At 42.1% G+C, this 18,668-nt stretch overlaps 1 protein-coding gene across 1 annotated transcript in view; it reads left to right on the plus strand.

Annotated features, from left to right (window-relative positions):
* The first annotated feature begins 1,519 nt into the window (after positions 1-1,519).
* The window catches only part of NT5DC3 (5'-nucleotidase domain containing 3), a 73,807-nt gene continuing 56,658 nt past the window's right edge, over positions 1,520-18,668 (plus strand). Inside the window, exons 1-2 of the mRNA XM_075856670.1 lie at positions 1,520-1,816; positions 10,826-11,010. Coding sequence (XP_075712785.1) covers positions 1,609-1,816; positions 10,826-11,010 — 393 coding nt within the window. The 5' untranslated portion in view covers positions 1,520-1,608. The remainder of the gene's footprint in view (positions 1,817-10,825; positions 11,011-18,668) is intronic.

Here is an 18,668-nt window from a genome sequence, read left to right on the forward strand (position 1 = left end):
ACCAAATTAAAACAAAGTCCAAATTCGATTTTTACAGACTTTGTCTCTATGAAATAGAACTCAAAGGATCATTTAGTTTGGATTTTCTTCACTTGAATCAAGTCTCTTGCTATACAGTTTCTTGCTATACAGCGATTAAGACAATGTCTGCTAACTTCTAATGCACAATACTTTTTTACAAAAATGTGATAAACAAACAACAAAATAATGGGATACAGTTTTAATTGCTAATAATATTGATGTAAAACGTTTGCATGAAATGTTTATTTGTGCTTGTTCATGATGTCAAAACAAGCGCTTTGTTTCTGTTTTCTCCTCCCCCCTTTTTGTATGTTCTTTTCAAAAGAAATGTAACCGTTTCTGCCCGGGTTTTCACGTTTTTTTATGATGTAAAATAGGGCGCACCTTCCAAGTGCAAACATTATACCTGCCCTGACGAAGGGACCGGTATGGTACCGCACGAATAAAAAGAGATAAACCTCTATACATTGCAATTGGTCCTACTTGCCTGGCGCCGTCACCTAAAGACTGCATGGATTTTTCTTGTTTTTCCTTTGCATTTTATCTCATCCCCACGACAAGGATTCGTTCTTTCAAGGGATCACAGTAGGAGGCTGCCAGCACACTCCGCTACCATACAGATCCACGACCGCTGGTTCTTCTGATGTCATGCCGAATACCAAGGAATGAGCTAACAGCTGGGTCTTGTGGTACTAGATAAAAGCAATCAAGGTACAGATTGCACTTTGAACGACATTGCTTCTGAGGTGCGCCACTGTCTCCTTTTCCCCCTTATATTCTCGTATTTAATTCACAGTGATGTCACAGTACAGACATATTGCAAACTGATTTTAAAGTATGCACAACATGATGTCACAGAACATGGATAATGGACACAGTACAGGAACAATGCACACAGCAATGTGCAAACATTATGAACAAAATGATGTCATCATACTGGAATAAAGCACACAGTGATGTTACAGCTATTAGATAAAGCACATAACAATGTCACTGTATAGGGATAATGCACTCAGTAAAGGTATGACTAAATCATACAAATAGTGATGTCACAGTAGTGGAATATTTGCACATAGTGATGTCACAGTACAGAGACTTGCTAATTACATGGGCTGTCCAGATGGAAAAACTCCTTTCATAACCCTTCACTATATCAGCCTGATGAAGGGCTTATTAGCTGAACAGTTGTTATATGTGGCGATTTCACCAGCGCTGATAGTTGGCACATGAATGCTTGAATAAAGGGCTTTCACTAGATGTCACCTGTCTGGAGTGCTGTTCTATTACATTTATATTTATACTGGAAGTTTGGGTGAAAAATATACCACAACACTAAAACTAAAGCTAAACTGCATGTTCATTCAAAAGAAAAGCTTCAGTTTTAATAAGAAAAATAAAGTATATATAGGCACACAATTTCAAACATGTATGTATAGTATAATATACAGAACGGATCTCCTCAGAAGTGCCAGGCGCTTCTTCTTCCAGGGTTCCCCGGTGCCGCCCTCTCCTAGCAGTGATGTCACTAGGAAGTGACCGGCCTCCTATATAGTGGCGCCGCTCGCTGTTTCACACTCAGTCCCCGCAATGTCTCCTGCTCGGGCATTTCTAGGAGGCTGCTGCCGGCTGACCCTGTCCACTGGAAAGATGGTGGCCGGGAGCTTCGGACCTCCACTCAGGACTACGAACGGATGGCTGCGTTACCTCTCGGCTTGTTATTCAAGCGGCCCGGAGGACGGCGATATGAGGAGGTATCTGAGTCAGCACTACAACGAGGCGAGGAGGAATATCAACGGTGAGCCGAGAATGACTGTGCCCCACACTGGCATTCCCTCCCTGGGCTGTGAATGTGTGTGGTCGTGGCGAGAGTAGAGAGTGACACAACAGGTGAATGAGTCCCGGGGTCGTGCCCTCGTATACAGTGATAATATACGTTCCAGATCTCCCCTCACAAGGACTCACCTGAGCGCTACCACCCTACTGCACCTGCAGCCTGACAGTCCCCCGTCTCCCAATGTCACATAGCACATAGTGTTGTCCCGGTTTAGTAATAAGCTATAGGGACTGAGATCAGACAGAGCAATACAATGACTAATGAATTATGCTAGTATATATATATATATATATATAATAGCACTGACATGCTGTAGACATTGTCACTACTCATGTCAGTGCCTGCCCTCAACGGAGCTCACGATCCCAATTTCCGATACACGAGGGTCAATTAATCGATCTATGTTTTTGAAGTGTGGGAGGAGACCCATATAAACACCTGGAGAATGTACCGACTCCATGCAGTTATTGTCCTTGGCTAGAATTGAGCTAACCACTGAGCCACCATGCTTCCCATGTTCTCGTATTAAGGCCTCACTCACACGAGCGTGGCGTTTTTGCGCGCGCAAAAACCACTTAACCGCTCCGTGTGGCAGCAGCATATGATGCACGGCTGCGTGCTTTTCGCGCAGCCGCCATCATTATGACACTCCATTTGGATGTTTGTAAACCGAAAAGCACATGGTGCTTTTTTGTTTACATTCATCCTTTTGACAGCTGTTGCGCGAATCACGCAGTCCGCACGGAAGTGCTTCCGTGCGGCATGCATGGTTTTCACGCACCCATTGACTTCAATGGGTGCGTGATTCACGCAAAACGCCCGAAGAACGGACATGTTGTGACTTTTTCAGCGGACTCACGCTCAGTATAAATCACGAACATGTCTGCACAGCCCCATAGACTAATATAGGTCTGTGCAACGCGCGTGCAAATCACGCGCGTTTCACGGACGTTTTTCCCGTTCGTCTGAATAAAGCCTAACAAGTATGGTCTTCGTTCTGAGCACCATATTTCTAAAGACCCACTGTTAGTTTCTGTCATAAGAAGATGTGACTTTCCACTGGCGCGAAGTGTGACTTCTGAAAACTTTCTGCACATTTCAGTATCCTGGACCATGTTTCCCAAGGAACGTGGAGCCATTGGTGCATACGGTGTACATGACAGCAAATCTGCCCTGCTGTGTTTTGTTGCAAAGGAATATCCTCATGCTTAATTTAAGGTATATCACTGGGATCCCTACTTATTACTATAGTGCATCTAAGTGGTTTGATAGAGCGATGGTGCCACTGCAACATACACCCCCGAAAAGAAATGAAAGAAGAATTTATGTACCTCAGAATCCTATAAAAACAAAGGCCTCATACAGCTAATTCCATGGCAAAAATGAAAAAGTTATAAAAAGAAAAAAAAAATTGCTACATGATTAAAGGCCACCTTTGACATGGAAAAAGAAAGATTTTTACATATATACTAGTCCCTCTCAATGAATTAGAATATCATCAAAAAGTTTATTTCCGTAATTCAATTCAAAAAGTAAAAAAACTCCTATAGATTCATCACACACTGAGTGATCTATTTCCATCATTTTATTTCTTTTAATGTTGATGATTATGTTAACCGTTAATGAAAATCCAAAATTTAGTGTCCGTGAAAATCAGAATATTATATAAGCCCAACTTCAAAAATGATTTTTTATACCGAAATGTTGGCCTACTGAAAAGTATGTACAGTATATGTGCTCAATACTTGGTCGGGGCTCCTTTTGCATGAATTACTGCATCAATGCGGCGTGGCAGGGAGGCGATCAGCCTGTGGCACTGCTGAGCTGTTATGGAAGGCCAGGTTGCTTTGATAGCGGCCTTCAGCTCGTCTGCATTGTTGGGTCTGGTGTCTCATCTTCCTCGTGACAATACCCCATAGATTCTCTATGGGGTTTAGGTTAGGCGAGTTTGCTGGCCAATCAAGCGCAGTGATGTAGATTATGTACCGCCAGTTCTGCATTCTGTTTTTTTTTTCCTGAATAGATAATTGCTGGTTCACAGCGTGTGACATTAAAGCATTGGGTGAGCATCTGTGTTTCTGTAAAAATCAGTGTTTGGCAGGCTAGAAAGTGAGACTTTCGGGGTTCGTGTGTGAAAACCAGTGCAGACATAAAGTAAAGCCGTTGTTTATAGTAACCAATTATTAAATTCCAGTTTTCCTTTTCACAACTCTAGAAGATTTAAGGGGTTGTCTGGTCTGGACAAACATTTACCCCATATTAGATCCTCCGGTGATCAGCTGTTTGGATGACTGACCGTGAGTCCTCATTGTAAGTCATTAAAGCATTATCCATGGTAATCGAAAAAATACTAGTTCCTTTAGAGGGAGAGCCACAGTTGCGAGTGGAGGACCCCTTTTTATTGCGTCCATTTGCCCTAATAGGGCATATTGAGAAGGGTTGTCTAAAATAGTCAACTCCTTTAAAGTGTAGCTAAACGTTTGACAAACTTCTGACATGTCGTCATAGAGACATGTCAGAAGTTTGGAAATAGCCGAACAGACACGAAGCGGCTAAGCGCTCACACGAGCACTTCAGCTGCTTCGTTCTAGCGATTTGGTGGGGGTCTCAGTGCTCGGACCCCCACCAATCCAAACTTCTGACATGTCTCTATGACATGTCAGAAGTTTGTCAAACGTTTAGCTACACTTTAAAGAGTCTCTGTCACCAGATTATAAGTGCCCTATCTCCTACATAATCTGATCGGCGCTGTAATGTAGATAACAGCAGTGGTTTTTATTTGGAAAAACTGTCATTTTTGAGCAATTTTAGATTTATGCTAATTAGTTTCTTAATAGACAACTGGGCGTGTTTTTACTTTTGACCAAGTGGGTGTTGTACAGAGGAGTGTATGATGGTGACCAATCAGTGTCATACACTTCTCATTGTTCTAGCCCAGCTTCTTTCACTGCACAATCACACTGTGCTCTGGATCATGCTGGGCTGGAACAATGAGAAGTGTATGATGCTGATTAGTTGGCGTCATACACTTCTCTTCACAACGCCCAGTTGGTAAAAAGTAAAAAGACGCCCAGTTGTCTATTAACCCCTTCCCGTCTTAAACAACTTAAATAATGATGTATTGTAATAGTTCAGACTTTTACGGACGCAGCGATACCAATTATGTTTATTTATTTACTATGCTCTAGGGGGAAAATGGGAAAAGGTTTTGTTTTTTTTTAACTTTTAATATTTTTTTTATTTTTTTTTTAACACAAAAAAAAACTTTATTTAACTCCATTTTTACTTTTTTTTTTATTAGTCCCCCTAGAGGACTTCAACCAGCGATCGTTAGATCGCTTGCACGATATACTGCAATACTAATGTATTGCAGTATATCGTGATTCTGACAGGCATCTATTAAGCCCTGCCAGAGGCAAGGCTTAATAGGTGTACAAATATGGCAGACCTCGGGGTCTTCATTAGGCCCCCAGGCAGCCATAGCAACCATCGCCCCCAACCCCCCGCGATGAGCTGTTAGAGGGGGTCGCCCCCCTCTTTCTCACGATTTAAATGCTGCGGTCGGCATTTACCTAGTTAAACTAGCGGGATCGCGCTCGAGAGTGATTGCCGCTAGTTACTCTGAAGTGTCGGCTGTAACATACAGCCGACACCGGCATTGAATGGAGTGAGCTCACTGCGTGAGCCCGCTTCATACTTCCCCCTTCTCGGCTATGATGTAACTGTATGTCATGTGTCGGGAAGGGGTTAAGAAAGTAATTACCATAAATCTGAAATTGCTCGTAACTTGCTCAAAAATGATCGTTTTTCAAAATAAAAACCACTGTTCTCTACATTACAGCGCCTATCAGATTATGTAGGAGATAGGGCACTTATAATCTGGTGACAGCCTCTTTAAGCCATTTGATTGGTTGCTATGGGTAACTGTACCACGTTTTTACTTGCTTATTTGTCTCTTAGAGTTAATCAGGACTCCCATTCATAATACATGAATAATGTACCAACTACCAAGATACTAGAAGCTAGGTGATTTTTGCCTTGTAATTATTGGTATAACTTACTGTAAGGCAGGGGTGGGGAACGTCTGGGCCGTATAAGGCCCCCAAGATCATTTGGTCCAGCCCGACCTCACTTAGACTGCGCTGCTGCCGCCTCATTCGCTACTTGGCTCTGTCCGCCCTACTTACTCGCATTTAGGAGAAGGGCGGATGGAGCCAGGTATGGCGGTGGTCTGAGTGAGGTCGGTGCGTTCCGGCCCAAGAGTGGAGCTGTCTCGTCACCTGAGTCAGTGATGTGAGGTCAGGGGACTGGTCTTGTCCACTCCCGTCACAGCACACCCCGAAATCACTGGCCGCCGTGTCATTCTCTCCTTGGCTCCATCCGCTTCCCTACTCACTCTAAGTGAGGTCAGGTGACTTAAAGTTTTTTTTTAATTCATCAAGGGCATTTATGGTATATCCACAGGATATGTCAGATGCGGGTCCCATCTCTGGCTCCCAGATCTATCTCTAGAACGGGGCCCCCTAAACCCTGTTCTATCTCTGTGTTGTGATTGAAGCTTGTGATTTCTGACCATGAAGAAGAAAACAGCGTAGCTCGCTGAGCTACACTGTTTCTGTAAGTCCCATAGAACTGAATGGTAGTTACTGAAACAGCGTTACTCACATGCAACGCTGCTTCCGTAACTGCCATTCCCTACTATGGAAGTTACGGAAACCGCTCAGCGAGCTACGCTGTCTTCTTCATGGTCAGAAATCAGCCGGAACACAGAGAGGTAGAACGGGGTTTAGGAGGCCCCGTTCTAGAGATGCATGGTGGTCCCAACTCTGGGACATGCACCTATCTGACATTTATGACATATCCAGTGGATATGCCCTAAATGTCCCAGATGGGGAAAACCCCTATAAGTAAGTCGGAACAACTTTCTCCTGCGAGTTCTTTTCAAAGCTTACCAAAGATTCGACCGCTCCAGACTGACCGACGCAGTAGCATGGTCATCGATGCCGGCTAACATCACGCGCCTTACCAAATAGTAGCAGTTCCAGCCATAACATTAGGGGTGAGTTAATTGAATGTTTAACCAAATATAGCAGGGTCAGTTTTAAGTTGATAATTTTGTATGGCCTGCGAATGATATTACAAATATCCACATGGCCCTTGGCAGAAAAAAGGTTCCCCACCCCTGCTGTAAGGGATTAATTGCTTATAGTACATACTTTCTTCTGAAATAACTTATGCAGCTCCTAGAGTGTGTGTGTGTGTGTGTGTGTGTGTGTTGCTTTTGCAGTACCTGATGATGTACCTCGGTAGGGGGCTTCATGTAAGTCGTTATAAAGGTCCGGAGAAAGTTTCTCTAAGGGTAAACATGGGATGGGCCTAAGGAGGAAAGCGTATTTCATCATGGGGAGGTGTTTTTGGGTGTAGCATTGTGCAGGCTTTCACTGGAGCTGAGAATGAACTGTTCCCCTGCTGTGTCTAGATCAGTGTAGCCCCAGTCCTTTCAAATCTGTGCCTTATGCATGCTGTTCTAAATCCCCTTTCACATCAGCATATAGTCTAACTGAAGTACTAGTCCTTCTCAATAAATTAGAATATCATCGAAAAGTTAATTTATTTCAGTATAGATTTATTACACACGGTTATCTATTTCCAGCATTTTTTTTATTTTAATGTTGAAGATTACGGCTACCAATTAATGAAAAACCCAAATTTAGTCTCTCAGAATATTAGAATATTGGGTAAAAGTTGAAGATTGTAGACTCATGGTGTCACACTATAATCAGCTAATCATCGCAAAACACCTGCAATGGTTTCCTAAGCCTTTAAATGGTCCAACAGTCTGGTTCAATAGGCTTCGCAATCGTGGGGAAGACTGCTGTCTTGACAGTTGTCTGGAAGACCGTTATTGACATCCTCCACAAGGAGGATAAGCCACAAAAGGACATTGCTAAAGAAGCTGGCTGTTTACAGAGTGCTGTATACAAGCATATTAACGGAAAGTTGAGAGGAAGGAAAAAGTGTGGTAGAAAAAGGTGCAGAAGCAACAGGGATAACCGCAGCCTTGAAAGGATTGTCAAGAAAAGGCCATTCAAGAATCTGGAGGAAATCCACAAGGAGTGGACTGCGGCTGGAGTCAGTGCTTCAAGAGCCACCACACACAGACGTATCCAGGAGATGGGCTACAACTGTCGCATTCCTTGAGACAACGTCAGAAGCGTCTTACCTGGACGAAGGAGAAAAAGGATTGGTCTGTTGCTCAGTGGTCCAAAGTCCTGTTTTCGGATGATTTCCAAATGAAATGCAAAATTTACTTTCGAGGTCCCATAGTCTGGAGGAAGAGTGGAGAGGCACTCAATCCAAGTTGCTTGCGGTCCAATGTGAAGTTTCCACAGTCACTGATGGTTTGGGGCCATGTCATCTGCTGGTGTTGGTCTACTTTGTTATATCATGTCCAGAGTCAACGCAGCCGTCTACCAATAAATTTTAGAGCACTTCATGCTTCCCTCTGCTGACGATCTTTATGGCGCTGCAAATTTCATTTTCCAGCAGGTCTTGTCACCTGCCCACACTGCCAAAAGTACAATACCTGGTTTAATAACCACAGTATCACTGTCCTTGATTGGCCAGCAAACTTGCCTGACCTAAACCCCATAGAGAATCTATGGGGTATTGTCAGCAAAAGGAGCCCCGACCAAGTATTGAGCGCATATGCTGTACATACTTTTCAGTAGGCCTACATTTCGGTATTAAAAATCATTTTTGAAATCGGGATTATTTAATATTCAAATTTTTTGAGACACTAAATTATGGGTTTTCATGAACTGTTACCATAATCCTCAACATTAAAAGAAAAAAATGCTGGAAATAGATCACTGTGTGTAATGAATCCATATAATATGAGTTTCATCTTCTGAATTGAATTACTGAAATTAGCTTTTTGATATTCATTGAGAAGGACTAGTATATGTCGGATTCCTGACATACACCTCCGATGGAAGGCTTCAATGTATTTCACTATATAGGCATGCAGTGGGATGTGTCGCTCCAACCCCTCTGGCAGAGCGCTAACTGAAGTGCTGTGCCTGGGAAAGCTCCAGAAGTTATTGTCCATTTATGGACCGTGATGTCAGGAGCTCTACAATGCCCCGGGACCCTGGCCAGGGCATCCCAATTCTGGACCGAACGCTACCTGATGCTCTTCTCTAGGAATCTGTCCCCTCGGAAGCCTCCAAACAAATGCGTTCAACATATACCTGTGATGGATGCCCTACAATAATGGTATGTCCATACGATTTTTTTCGCAACGTATTTAATTGTGGAAAATCCGCAGTGTAATACAGTAGCAGCAGAGTGGATGAGATTTGAATCTCATCCACACACAGCATAAAAATCAGCTGAAAAAACGTTCATAAATTGACGTGCGCTGCGTTTTTTTTTGTTTTTTTCCGCAGCATTTTATGCTGCGGAATAGATGGTTTTCTGTTGCGGGTTTTCCACCTTGAATCAATGGGAGGTAAAACCTGCAACAAACAGCAGATGTTGCGGTTTTTATGGCAGAAAAGCTGTGATTCTGCCGTCAGAAATATCGCATTTCATTTAAAAATAAATTATGCTTACCTAAATCTCTCTGCTTCTGGATCCAGCCTGACCTCCTGGGACGACGTTTCATTTCATGTGACTGTGCAGCAATCACAGGCTGCAGCGGTCACACGGGATGAAACGTCATCGCTGCAGGACATCAGGGGGATGCATCGCCATGGCTACGAGTAAGTATAGACTATACTTTTATGTGCGGTTTACTTCAGCGGACATTTCCGTCTGAAAAGTGCACCTGCGGGGATCAGGGCGGATACGCGGTGTAATTTTCTGCAGTGTATCCGCCCTGTGTGAACTAAGCCTGAGGCTTCCATGTTAAAAAAAACAAAAGCCTATACTGCGCAGTGTACCCCCCCCTTTTTTTTTTTTCTCTCGCATCCCTCATGATGGAATAGCATAGTCTACTACGCTAATCCATCCTTCAAACAAAAAGGTATACTGATGTATACCAGCCCAACACTGGCTAAAAGGACACACTTTTGGTCTCTGTTCGGATAATAGATCTCTATGGACCCGTTGAGCGTGTATGCCGAGAGCTTTATCGACGTACATTCTAAACGTAGTTCAATAACGAGATGTGAACTAGGCCTATCTGATATTATTTACATTCAGGTTAGTGAAAAATTCTCCATTAACCCTGACCTGACCGCGCACTGTCTTCTGACGGCAGGCCGTGCAGGTCCTTAGTCTACAGTGACGTGTTTTTTTTTTTTTTTTTGTTTTGTTTAGTTTTTTTTTTCTACAGCGCTTCCAAGACCTATATGAGCGCTCATCCTCTAACAGCTCCTGAACTTGGAGAAGCCTACTAAGTACAGCTGGGATCGGGAAAAACTCAGATCCCAGCTGTTTAACCCTTTGATCGCTGCGGTCCGTGGCATCATCAAAAGGGACTACCCTCTTCAATTGTGTCACCGGAAACCCGGTGATGCAATTTGATATTGGGGGAACCCTCTGCAGTCAGCCCTGGGGACCTAGAAAGGACCACAATTGTCTGTTCTATAAGCCTGCTGTTGGGGCACACTATGTATTGCCCTAATAGCAGCCTGTGTCATAATGACAAAGTATAATGTATTCACATATAGGAGTTGCAGCAAAATGCAGCGTATCACCAGTGTCCTATTGGACATATTGCTCAAAATGCTTGAATGATAGTTTTGTTCCTGCGTTTTTTGAATTTTTATAAAAGTTATGGTTTGTGTTGTTGTTTCATGAGATCAGTGCAGAGGGGTGTATATTCATTGGCTAAAGCTGTAACGGGCTACTAAATGGACACAACAAAGCCAGCCACTCAAATCCTGGGTTTTTAATTTGTAACACAAGGTTCTGTATTTGTCAGCTGTTTTGATTATTTTTTTTTTTCTTCTTCTTTTACAGAGATTATTCCTTCAATTTCAAGTAATATGCTGAATCCAAATGCTATATTTTCCAACAATGAAATGAACCTAGAAAACATTGAAATTTATGGCTTTGATTATGATTATACTTTAGCTTTCTACTCTAAAGATCTTCACAGTTTGATTTTCAACACCGCTCGCGACCTTCTGATTAATGAGCATCGGGTAAGTCTTTCAATAAATTGTTACTGTTAAAATAAGTATATTTATTGTTTTACAGGTATGAAATAAGTAATATATAATTTGACTCGTTACTAGAGTAGTTATGTTAAGCTGACGGTTCCAGTTTTCTGTAGATCACTTAGCTTTGCTGTATTGACTGGGGCAAAGGAGCAGAGTAATCTCCTAATTAGAAGATGGGAAAATAATAACCACTCTATTGTACCCCTGTCACTCTCTGTTGAAAGAGGCTATATTCCATAACTTTCCGGAGACTGTAATATTCTGTAACATTTCTTCATTATGCTTCTATTCATTTCACTTGCCGCAAAACACACAACACTGCTGCATTGTCTATGTAGATAATACAAGCAGGAAGTGTTTTCTCCAATATGGCCGCCAAAAAGGAAGTTTTCAAATCTAAATGAGAAATTAGTACAACTTTTTTTAAAAAACAGAACAAACGCGTTAGTTCTCTTCTACTAACTTGCATCTGATTACATTTTTACTTATAGTTTCATTAATTTGTTTTACCGCTCTGACGGTCTCCAGACTCAATATTTCTCCTGCTCAATATTTGTCAGAGATATGTTCCATTGACGGCATGCATTTTAGATGTACAGCTGGGCACACCCTCTGTGCCACAATCGGGCTACCTTGAAGATGATCCTAACAGATCAATACCTCACAATTGCGTGTTTCGTTGAAAGGTTTTATTTATATGTACAGGATTAAAATAAAATCAAGCATAAAATTTTTATGCGGCACACCAAGTGTCTAGCCCGACCATGGTTTTTGCCGTTATGTCTTTTTCCAGGGCATACAAGGCATTCTAACACAATTCAAACACTCGCCCAATCAATTAATAATAGCTTACTTACATTTATCAAAACAAATAGCACTAGGTGTACATATATACATCAGGGCAATAGTATCTATAAAAAAAAACTATCAATCCAAATATTTTAAATTCTATTTCACATTGTAAAAAACCCTATAGTTATATTTACTCCCCCACGTTTAGATAAAGCTTCATGTCTCATATTATAACATAGTACGATTAAAACCATTATTTGTACTTAAAAACTTATAAGGTGACTTAGGCCTCATTCACACGACAGGTTTTCCTGGCCGGGTGCCGGCCGTTCATAAATCGGCCGGCACCCGGCTGCATTAGGAATAATAGACCCCTAATGGGGCTATTCACACGACCGATTTTTTGACGGCCGGGAAAACCGGCCGTCAAAAAATAGGACGTGCTCTATTTTCGGCCGGGTACCCGGCCGCCCGGCTCCCATAGTCTATGGGGCCGGGTAATACCCGGCCATCACCGGAATGTGTCCCGAGTGATGGCCGGGTTTCCCGTCGCTAGCGCTCTATCTCCTCCTCCTCACAGCGCAGAGTGCATGTGAGGAGGAGGAGTTGATGCCATTCGGACGAATGGCTACGCTGTACACTGCTGTGGCTGCTACTACTGTAGCGACGCCACTATAGCAGAGCGCGGAGGTATCTCCCCGCTCTGCTATGTACTAGCCCCACTTAAGCTCCTTGAAGGAGCGGAATCCCCGTGTTTTCGGGGATTCCGCTCCTGGACAGAGCGCTTGATGTCTCTGTCCATATCTGGGCAGTGACATCAGGGGAAACTCCTGAAGCGGAATCCCCGAACACATGGGGATTCCCCTTCAGGAGTTGCTGCTGATGTCACTGTCCAGATCTGCCCGGCCCGGAACGGATGCAAAACTTTATGCAAACCGGCCGGGCAAAATGGCCGATTTTACCGGCCGGCACTCGGGCTCGGGCGGGACCCGGTCGTGTGAATCCCGCCTAATTTGACCAATAGACAGGCTACTATGTATTTCATTGATAAAAATGATGTCCGATATTTCGCCTATCACGTGGTCTCTTTTGACCAATCATAAGTTTCTAATTACTCTTGGTTTGTGCACTGTCCTTGAATATATGTCACTGCATCTCATTCCACTAATGGAATACATTCATCTGACCGCATTTATTCCTGTTTATTGTTGGGAACTTTTTATACAAAAACACGTTACATAGAATATAAAGCCGTGTGGCTAACTGTGACATGGTAATTCTACTTATTTTGGTCCTTTCTCGATCTTCGGCAGAACCATCTATGGTAGGAAAAACAATAACCGTAGGCCGTTTTGACGTGTGTATGTATGTATGTGTATATATATATACACACCCCGTTTCTTTTAGTATATTTTACATAAAATTATTATTATTTTTTCCTACAAATTATTTGTATTTATGCACTTTAGATGACTTCACAATATGTAAGTACTCTATATATATATATATATATATATATATATATATTATATTGCAAAGATATGATCACACATATGTATGTGTTTGAGATTGATAGATATATATATATTTATATCTCAATCAATGTCGAGTCACATTATTATAACCACCAGCTAATATCCAGAGTAACCGCCGTATGCAGCACGGACAGCAGCTAGATGGGCTGGGTGTCAGTCAATAAGGTGCAGGTAGGTTGTTTCAGGTATCTGGAGCCACGCTGACTGCAGTGCATCCCACATCCCAATCATCGATGGTCCAATTCCAATATTGCCCTGCAAATTGAAGCTTTTTTTTTTTTTTTTTTTTTTTTTTTTTACAATGCTCCTTTTAGCATAGGAGCAGTGACTAGCCTTCTGCTTCGGAGCCCCATACGCAGTAGGGTTTGCTGAACTGTTTGATACACACGTCTGGTAACCCCCTGTTTGATTTTTACGGTGAACTGTTCTACTATAGGGTGTCGTTCGGCCCTCGCGCACCTTCACAGCCTTAGTTCACCTCTCAACAATGGCACCTGGTGCTCCAGTTTCCACTTCAGTTATTCCCAATGGTGCCATTTGTCCACTTGCAATACACTTTCACCAGAGCAGCATGCAAACCGTTCACAAACTGCGCTGTTTGAGAAATACTGCCACCCTTGGCCCGAAAGCCAATAATCCTCATCCCTTTTTGCAACTCTGATCGCCCCTTTTACCCATGGCAACAATAAAGTGATGTGTTCAGACAGCCTATCGCACACCTTATATACCCACCATGCCAGCCCACAACACATTACTTCCTTCATGGCCTATGCGCTGCCGACGTCGAAAGTAGGAGGTGGTCATAAATTACTACCAAATGCATGTGCAATAAATATTATTATAGTTTAAGAAATAACTATAAGCCCTATTTCAGTGGCTATAAAGGAATTTAAGCTTCTGGTGTTAACTACCTTGCATAATTTGTCAGGGTCCACAACAATATATGCAACAGTGAAGAAGGCATAACACTGTATTTATGTTTTAAGAGTTTTAAAAAGTTTGTGTTTGAGGTTTTACAAAAAAAGTTATCGGGCAACCATTGAGTTTTGACTTTCGGCGTCACAGTCTAGTATGGCAACAGAGAAAGATAAGCATTTGCTGTGTAGGCTGGCTAAAACGGCTGGTGCCATTGTTGGCTTCAATGATTTACAATACACCGGTATTTGAGGAGCGTTGTTTGATTAGAGCAGCTAAAATCTTAAGGACCATTTGACACCCATGAAATGGCCTGTTTGAATTTCTACCATCTGGAAGGCAGTATAGTGCTATTAGAACACGAACAAGCAGGTTAAGGTCATTTTCACATATTTGTAAGCCAAAACCAGGTGTCGGTCCAAAATACGAAAAGAGGTACAATCTTTCCATTATACTTTTTCTCTGTTTTTTGTTTCACTCCTGGACTTGGCTTCCAAATACTGACACAAATCCTGTCGTGTGAAAGCTGTCTAAGGGCTTATTCTGACTCCTGGGATCCCTGTCGATCAGCTGTTTTGAAGGGGGTACAGCACTCGTACGAGCGCCACTTCCCCTTCACTTCTACTTGCTCAATGTGAATCGCCAACACACATGTTTTGGCGATTCACCTGTATTGTAGCCTCCTTCTTTTCCTATTCACTTCAATGGGAGAAGAAGGCTGCAGTACCTGTGAATCGCCACAACATCTGCGTCGGCGATTCACAGTGAGCCAGTAGAAATGAAGGGGCGCTGCACCCCTTCAAAAAAAGCTGATCGGCGGGGGTCGCGACAGTCCTAAGGATAGGCGATCAATTTTTAGGGACTGGAAAACCCCTTTTAAGTGCAAAGTATAGTGCAACTAAGATTATTTTATAAAACATTTTAATTCAAAGTCTTTATTTAGACCCATATGTGTCAAAGTATTATGGATAGGAATTGGATTCATAGGGCAGCACATAATTTCCTCCACCGCTGTGCCACAAAAGACTATGGGAAAACCATGACAAAAACTATATGTGGTAATTGCCATTTTGCCATGCTGCTGATTTTTCTTTTACCTTTTTATATTAAGAAGAAAAAGGCAACAACAATAATAAAAATAAATTCCAGTAAGCCTACACTAGAAATCATCATTTTTACTTTTCAATTGCAAAACACAAATGACCTTTTTAAAATCTAATTTTAAACCTCTTCCTTGTAACATCTGAAGACCATGGTTGTTCTACACTGAGGAAAAATTGCAACACAAACGCAAAATGTGAACGATGATGTGAATGCACTGCTGCAGGGAAAACACCGCAACAACCTGCTAGGTTTTGTTAAAACATCGCATTAAAATTAGGCTGTGAAACCGGCCTTAAAATCTGCGCCGAAATTCGCAATGAAATATGCTTAGATTTTGTTGTTGATTTTGATGTGAAAGTTTATCTGTGGATTCCCAATCCTTGCAATAGGTGAATTCCGCAATGAAAAGCTACAACATTTTTGCAACTGATGTGACATCCTGCAGATTTAAAAATCTTAATATCGAATAAAGATGGTGACCACCTTCTTAAATTACATATATGTTTGTATAGGGGAATAAACCACACTACGTGTACACCACCAATGGATATGTAACTATATATTAGAAAAAGTTGAGAGGACTAATGTGTGGTTGTATAGTATAACAAATAAAATAACTTTTATTAGATTTAGTAAAACGAACAAAATATTTAAAAAGATATATTCATCTCCCACGCCTCAGAATAATTCCAAGTAGATGTGAGTGACGCCCCCCCCCCCCTCTCCAATGTCACACCCTCAGACTGGACAAAATTAGCCAACAATAATCTGTTTATTCATGTGGTAATTGTATAATTAGCCAAATAACACTTATATGAATAACCGGTAAAAACTGTAGAATTAGCTACCTTGAAATAAAGGGCTATTCTATAAAGGAAGGACACCAGAATATACATGTACTATAGCAGTACGACCTGTGCGATGTTCTGCCGCAGCGCCTCACTGGGCCCCTGTGGATATGGCCCTACTAAGGAGGTGGTGCGCATGTAGGAAACAGAGCTGGCAGAGTGCCAGTAGGACTGACCAGCGTGTGTGAAGCCTGTTGCTCGTAGAGCAGTGTAGCTGCCAGCTAGGAGTGTTTCTTCGGAACACTAAGTAAACTCTCCTGGATGTGACACAGTATACTTCTTTGCCGTGCTGAGCTGATAGCGGCAGGGCAGAACGTGAGTGATCTGCTTGATATTTTTGAATAAACTCGAAGTCCCTGTCTGTACATAAATTGTGGTTGGGAGATTAAAAATAACTAGACACACACTGTGCGTTTCTCTGTCATTTCTGGCTTCTTCCAGGGGTGGGGACTATAATTCTCAGGGCCGTTTTATAGGTCAAAGTTTGATTGTCTATATGACCTGTCAATCACAATATTTAGATAATGTAACCCAGTAGGAAAGCTAAATGTTGATTTTTTTTTTTGTAATACAATGTTACTCCTTTCGGACTAACAAAGTTTGCCACCATTAGAGAAATACTGTATTGTACAAAAAGAGTGCATTTAAAAGGAATTGCACCCACTTGCACAATAGTGTATAATAAACAAATATTTTAAAATAGGTCTACTTTAGGACTGGGCAATTAATTGTAAAAGAAACCGAAATTCAGCGCAGATAATTGAGGTCATCATGTGCATTAGGTTGTTTTTGTTCCGGTTTCAACTGTATCTGCGTCCTCAGGATCCTATAATAGAACAGGGAGCCGTAAGTTCCCTATGTAACGCCGGCCGTTCATGGCTCAGCGCAGACAGGTGCAATGACGTACAACTGGGCGTGTTTAAAGTTAAAGTACAAGTGGGCGTGTATTGTGTATGTACATCTGGGCGTTTTTGCTTCTTTTACTAGCTGGGCGTTGTGAATGGGAGTGTATGATGCTGACGAATCAGCATCATCCACTTCTCTTCACAATGCCCAGCTTCTGGCAGTGCACAGACACAGCGTGTTCTTGAGAGATCACGCTGTGACGTCCCTCACTTCCTGCCCCAGGTCCTGCATCGTGTCGGACGAGCGAGGACACATCGGCACCAGAGGCTGCATTTGATTCTGCAGCAGCATCAGCGTTTGCAGGTAAGTATCTACATCACTTTAAACACGCCCAGTTGTACTTTAGAAAGCCTCATTTGCATAAATATAAAAATGGTCATAACTTGGCCAAAAATGCTCGTTTAAAAAAAAAAAAAAAAAAGCGTTACTCTTATCTACATTGCAGCGCCGATCTGCTGCAATAGGAGATAGGGTTTGCAAAATCTGGTGACAGAGCCTCTTTAAGGATGACTGTTTCCAAAGTTGATTTTTAGGCACCATAGTGTCTTTGCGGAGGCCTTGTGGTGTCGGATCATAAAAATACACTTAAAAATGACCCAATCTGGGAAAGAAGACCCCACAGGGTTTTTACCTAAAATTTTTATGACACTATGTATTATCACAGACCTAAAGATATGCATCTAGGGGTATAGTGAGAATGAAAACAGAAAAAAAAAGTTTTTCCCTACAGATGTAAAGACCACCCCCCCCCCCCACCCAGAATTCTCATTGACCGGTTCACTTTCGCATAAGGAATCCCTGCCTATTTTGGTTTTCCCTAATTCAGTAATTTGCTACTGTATGGTAGGTCTCAAAGCATGGGTGATTACACAGTCCTGGTTTTGAAGGGCAAAAGGGGCACAAAAAAAAAAACGTGATTCGCTTCTTCGGTCATGTTTTTGGAAAACTCCATGTCTTCTGCGGATACATTTTGTGTCTCAGGGACAGGATGTAAAAAGTGACACTCCGGGAGTCTCTTGACATCTTCTGACTCATGGCGTCCTACTTCCCCCATCTTCAAATAAAAGATGTTCAATAATTTTTTGGGGGAATTCCAGATATGTCATGGTACCCTGGGCCTTTTTGTATATTACATAAGAATTGAAATTAGAAACCTGCATCAGATATATTGCCAATTTCTTGTACCAGGCTCTAGTTCTCCTTTTGATCAAATAAGGTTGGAGAGCTTGGTCTGAAAGGTCGACGCCACCCATGAACCTGTTGTATTCTGTAATACAGAGCGGACTCTTTTTCTAACTACATTTTTTTTTTTTCTTTGTATTTTTTTTTATAATTTTTATTTTTATGACGTTTACTATAAAAATTGAAATAAACACTAACAAAAAAAACGGGGGGGGGGGGGGGGGGTGGTTATTACAGTGTAATGTGATGTGTTTTTCACGGTTTGTAACTATTTGTTTCTATTCTCGCCACAGGTCTCGGTCTCTCCTCTCACAAAACCACAACTGAGGGGAGAGGCGGAGAGCAGAGGAGAGAGCCC

The sequence above is a fragment of the Rhinoderma darwinii genome, chromosome 3, assembly GCF_050947455.1.
Source record: "Rhinoderma darwinii isolate aRhiDar2 chromosome 3, aRhiDar2.hap1, whole genome shotgun sequence".
NCBI lineage: Eukaryota > Metazoa > Chordata > Amphibia > Anura > Rhinodermatidae > Rhinoderma > Rhinoderma darwinii.